A 5,238-nucleotide genomic window follows, 5' to 3' on the forward strand; every position below is an offset into this window, starting at 1 on the left:
CCCGTGCCCGATGGGGCTTGTGGTGGCAGCTGCCGGAGCTGGGAATTCAGCCTGCATTTGGCACTGTGGGGGGAACTTGGCTTAGCAGAGCATGTAATCGAGCGGTGGTGCTGGAGGCAGAGCAGAGCATTGCCCCTGTTGCCAGCCTTTGGGCTCCTGGCTGCCGGCATAGCTCGAGGGCACAGGGTAATTAAATCTCAATGCCCGAGGCCACCAAACGATGCCTGGGAGGTCAGTCCCAGTGGGCTCAGAGAGCGCACCGCGGAATGCTGCAAGGGGACAGTCCCCGGGGAGGCCACCCTGGCTGTCATGCCTAGCGGCTCCTGGCTCCGGTGCTGGGCAATTAAAATGGGATTAGGCTTCCAGCCCGTCAATATGCTTTAATTCTGTGCATTTTATGAATTGGCAATGGGGATACAGGAGGGAATATGCTCATCGGGGCACATCGGCTAATGAGCCGACTTCTCCAGCCTGGGGGAGGACCCTGCCCCACTCCGTGCCCAGGGAAACCCAGGGGCAGGTTTGGGGGCATAGTGGCGGTGGGGGATTAGGCGGGGGATGGAAGTTTGTGAGGTTAGAGGTTGGGGCAGAGGCTCGCTTGCCTCTCAGTCGCCTTTGGAGAGGGCGTTACGGGGCAGTGGGTCCGCCACCGCCCTGCTTTGGGAGTGCCCCCTCTGATCGCTGGGCCGTGGGGGGTTGAATGGAGCCGCCAGCGGGGGGAGGCAGGGCCCTTTGTGCTGCTAGCTCTGTCCTCTGCCAAATCCTGGGAATGCCCATCCTAATGGATGTGGGATATTTGGAGCTGTCACTGGTGTGGGAGTCTCTGCCCGCCCCTAGTGTCCTGGATAGGAGGGTAAGGATGGGAGTGTGTCCCCCAAGGAGGCTAGATGTGTCGTGCTCAGGCTGGGCAGCAGTGGCAGATGTGGGGCTGTCCTGGCATGAGGCCTCCTGGCCAGTTTCACTGCCATCCCTGGCTCTGCCTGCTCCAGGTGTGTCTGTCCTGAGTGGGATGGCTGGGCACATGCTTCCATCACCAGCAGCTGGGCATGAGCTTTTCAGCTCTGCTTGCGTCACCCGCTGCCAGAGCTGCCCTGCCCTTTCCTGGCTCCTGAGCTCTGGTCCCCTTTGACACCAGCGTCCTGCCCGGGGAAGCCCCAGCACACAGGTGTACGCACAGATGCGCATGCACACACATTGTGGGGTGCACACATGTATATGCATGCACACACGTATACACACACTGTATAGGCCAATAAAGCAGGTGTGGGGCATGGGACAGGCAGGGACGCTGGGGGACAGGCAGGGATTGCTATAGGGGCTAGGGACGCCATGGGTGGCAGGCGAGCCAGCACTAGTAACAGGGAGCATCTGGAGCCCAGATGGGACAGGCGGGAGGAGGAGCATGCCGTGAGTGGGTGAGCAGCCCCGTGGCCCCCCATCCTTGGCACTGTTCCACCCCACCTCTGCCATGGCCCCCCTGCCTGCAGCCCAAGCTGCCAGTCCCTCTGCATGCCCACCATACAGGCAGACCCCCAGGCCAGTAAAGGTTTATGTCACATCCCATGGCTCCTTTTCCTGTAGCCTCCCCCGGTGAGTTTCCACCCCGTGGTGTCTGGCATGCGCTGGTCTCACGGCCACGTCTGAGTGGTGTTAAATGTGACTGGGGAGCATCGCTGCCAGGAGTGGGACAGAGTGGGTGCCCAGGATGGGAAGCGACCCTGGGGACACTTGTGGGACATTGCCAGTTTCTCATGGGGCTGGGAGGTCAAGGAGATCTGCAGGCACTCAGTCTCCTGCTGGGAATGGCAGCTGGCCACTGGAGCCCTGCCCAGCCGGCATTCTCCTTCCCGACACTGACCTGTGAGACTTTGCTCTGCTCCTCCCCAGGAATGGGGGCACCCAGGGCTGCTTCCAGCTCCCAGTGCCTGCACAGGGCACCCCTCTGCATGGAGGGACAAACTCCACGGGTTGAGGCTGCTCGTGGGACCAGTACACCATGAGAGTGGCATCCAATGGCTGTTGGTGGCATCCAAAAGGAGTGAGAGCACCAAATGGGGTGGCATCTGAGGACATGACATTCCATGAGGGTAACATCCAATGCCTGAGAGTGGCATCTCATGGCTGTTGGTGGCATCCAGAGAGGGTGACACCTCCAAGGGGAGTGGCACCTCCAAAGGTGTGGGGTATCCAGGGCAGGTAGCATCCTGTCAGGGTGCTCCATCTTGCTCCTGCCCTGGCCGCTGTCTTGTGGTTCTTGGCACTGGCCCACATCATCTGCAGCACTTCTGCCTTCCATCTGGCTGCCTCGTTGCTCTTGTGAATATTCATGACCCTCATTATCGTCTTTCACTCCTTGCTCCCACACTTGGGCTAAAAATAACTTTTCCAAGGGGGGGATGGGGTGCATGGGGCTGGGGAGAGGCTTGTCCCCTCCCCTGTAGCTGGCTCCTTGGGTCCCAGCTCCCCCATTGTAGCAGCCAGGGTCTTGGCTGGGACATGGGGTCACAGGGCAGGAGACGGACGATGGTGGGGATTTTGGGAGCTGTAGTCTCTGAGCTGAGGTGCCAGGGAGCCTTACCATCCTGCTCCATCTTGGTGGTGAGCTCCACTCGCTGCTGTGGTATGCTGGGTCTCCTGAGCCCAGGTCCTGCTGCCCTCTCTCCTCGCCACTCTTGGTTGTCCCAGCTGGCCATGAGCATCTCCATCATTGTCTCCATGGAGGTGGCATCATCATGGTGGTTATTGGAGGGGAAAGTGGGCCCCATGGCCTGGGAGGTGTGTACCTCCTCTCAAATGACATCCTCCAGCCAGGATGAAGCTTGGTCTCAGAAGCAGGGATGGCACTGAGGAAGATGGGTGGCACTGGGGAAGATGGGTGTCCCTGGGGTGCTAACACCTTCCCCTTTGCCACCACAGAGCTGAAGGCAACGGGCACAGCACACTTCTTCAACTTCCTCCTCAACTCCAGTGACTATCGCATTCTGCTGAAGGATGAGGACCATGACCGCATGTATGTGGGCAGCAAGGACTATGTCCTCTCGCTGGATCTCCATGACATCAACCGCGAGCCCCTCATTGTAAGCTGCCATCGCAGGATGGGGGGAGCAGGTGGAAGGGGGACAATTGGCACCTGGGGGACATTTTGAATGCTCAAGAGCTCAGTGGGCATCACTGGTGCTGGTGGGAAAGCAGTGGGACTGGGTGGGAGCCCCGATATTCCCATGGCTGGTGTCTCCACAGATCCACTGGCCTGCGTCCCAGCAGAGGATCGAGGAGTGCATCCTGTCAGGCAAGAACAGCAACGTGAGTGGCCATCATGAACCCCTTTCTGGTATCAGTAGAGGGCTGGTGGCTGGCACTGGAAGGGGATTCATGTCCTCCTGTCCTACCCTGGAAAGGCTATCCCCTGGGTCCCCTGTAGTGCAGTGGCACCTACAGCCATGTCAGGATGTGTAGAACTCTAGGGTGTTGCAGCGTCCTGCCACCCCTTCTGTCCCAGCTGTGTGGATCATGGAGAACTTCCATGGGCGAGTAGGAGACCAAGCTTCCCACACTACTTCCTCCTGCCACAGCCAGGGCTGGGCCCTCTGGCTTGCCAGCTCATGGCCCATGCCAACTCCTGATCTATGCTGTCCCATCCAAGGACCCATGCCATCCCATGTGCATGCCAACTGTGGCCCCACCCCAACCTGTGACTCCTTGCTGGGGTTGACACCGTCTCCTCTGCTTCCCAGGGTGAATGTGGCAACTTCATCCGCCTGATCCAGCCCTGGAACCGGACACACCTCTATGTGTGTGGCACTGGCGCCTATAACCCCATCTGTGCGTTCGTCAACCGAGGGCGCAAAGCCCAGGTGAGGGGTGGGAGAGATGGGGGAGCTGAGCTGATGACCAGGAGAGCGGTGTTGGTGCAGCCACCATGGGAGTGCAGTTGGGCTCAGCCCTACTGTCTGGTGTTGGGAGGTTTGGGGGACAGAGGGTTGGGGGCAATGGCAGGCTAGGGGTGACTGTGGCTAATGGTGTTATGCTGCTGAGTGGGGCCAGGCCATCTCTGCAGACCAAGGACTTCTCTCCACTCTGGAACTGTGCCCTTCCAACTGGACCCTGATGTCAGCTTCCATATGACGTGCCCTCCCACCCTGCTGGCTGCAGCCACTGCTGGATCTCCACTGGGATGAGAAGCATGTCAACCTGCCTTCCCACCCACTGCTGGGCTGTGGAGCCCCTCACCATAGATGCCAAGGATACCCAGCACCGTGCCAGCACCAATGTGGCACAGGATGAACCATGGCAGGGGCTGTGCCGGCACATGCCAGCACATGTGGCCATGTCAGGGATGTCCCTGGATGAATGTCACCCAGTCCTGAGGCCCACAATGTGCAGCGAGAGGGTGGTATTGAAGCTGCATGCCACCAGGCAGGATGTGTGGCAGACAGAGGGGCCCTGGGAGGGAGCCAGTCTCTGCAAGTAGCAGCTCAGATGTCCCAGGGGCCTTGAGCCCTGTGAGGTATCTGTCCTCTCCACACTGGGGTGACAAGTCCTGGGCTGTGTCCTCTCCTGTGGTCAGAGCAAGACAGGTGCCACCAACTCAGGCCAAGTGAGGATCACGACGCTGGACATGGAGGATGATCATCTGCCCCAATGCCCCCAAGCCAAGCATCGGCACTGAGAGAAGTGGATTCTGCTCGTGTTTTTCCACATTGGGATTGGATTGGGACTGGACTGGGACCAGACTGGGCAGTGGCAGCATTTGAGGAGGACCAAGGGTGCTGGTGCAGTTGAGGACAGCACATGTCCCCTCCAGTAGAGTCAGCAGGAGTGTGGCAGGGACAGGGATTTCCAGTGACCCCATGGTGCCAGTAGCTTTGGTCCTGGGACGTTGCTCCTTAGCACAAGGTGCTGCCAGCTGCGTGGCAGGTACCATTTTTACATCCCCAGGTGTGAGCCCAGCCTGGCTGGCTGCAAGCAGCTGCCTCGCTGCTCTCTCCTGCCACATGCCAGGGCACCCCAATTCTGTGGGAAAGAGCAGGATCTGTCCTGGAGAAGCTCCTACTCGAGGCCAGTCCAGCCTAGGGCATCCAGAGACCCCCACCAGCACCACCCAGGGGGATGGCAGCCGTGCTGCTCCATGGGCATCCATCACTCCAGCTCTTGGTGTCCCCTGCCTGCCCCTGCCCCAGGGGGTCCTTCCCCCCGTCGGTGCTAATTCTCTGCCCTGCTCCTTTTCCCCAGGGGTTT

General features: G+C 59.9%; 1 protein-coding gene across 1 annotated transcript in view; it reads left to right on the top strand.

Annotated features, from left to right (window-relative positions):
* Positions 1–1,468: 1,468 nt before the first annotated feature.
* SEMA3F (sema domain, immunoglobulin domain (Ig), short basic domain, secreted, (semaphorin) 3F) overlaps positions 1,469–5,238 on the top strand; it is a gene marked incomplete at its 3' end in the record, with an annotated part of 11,308 nt that continues 7,538 nt past the window's right edge. Inside the window, exons 1-4 of the mRNA XM_009071199.1 lie at positions 1,469–1,565; positions 2,917–3,077; positions 3,241–3,303; positions 3,735–3,854. Of these exons, the coding sequence (XP_009069447.1) occupies positions 1,469–1,565; positions 2,917–3,077; positions 3,241–3,303; positions 3,735–3,854 (441 nt within the window). The remainder of the gene's footprint in view (positions 1,566–2,916; positions 3,078–3,240; positions 3,304–3,734; positions 3,855–5,238) is intronic.

This window comes from Acanthisitta chloris, unplaced genomic scaffold (genome assembly GCF_000695815.1).
Source record: "Acanthisitta chloris isolate BGI_N310 unplaced genomic scaffold, ASM69581v1 scaffold3723, whole genome shotgun sequence".
Taxonomy (NCBI): domain Eukaryota; kingdom Metazoa; phylum Chordata; class Aves; order Passeriformes; family Acanthisittidae; genus Acanthisitta; species Acanthisitta chloris.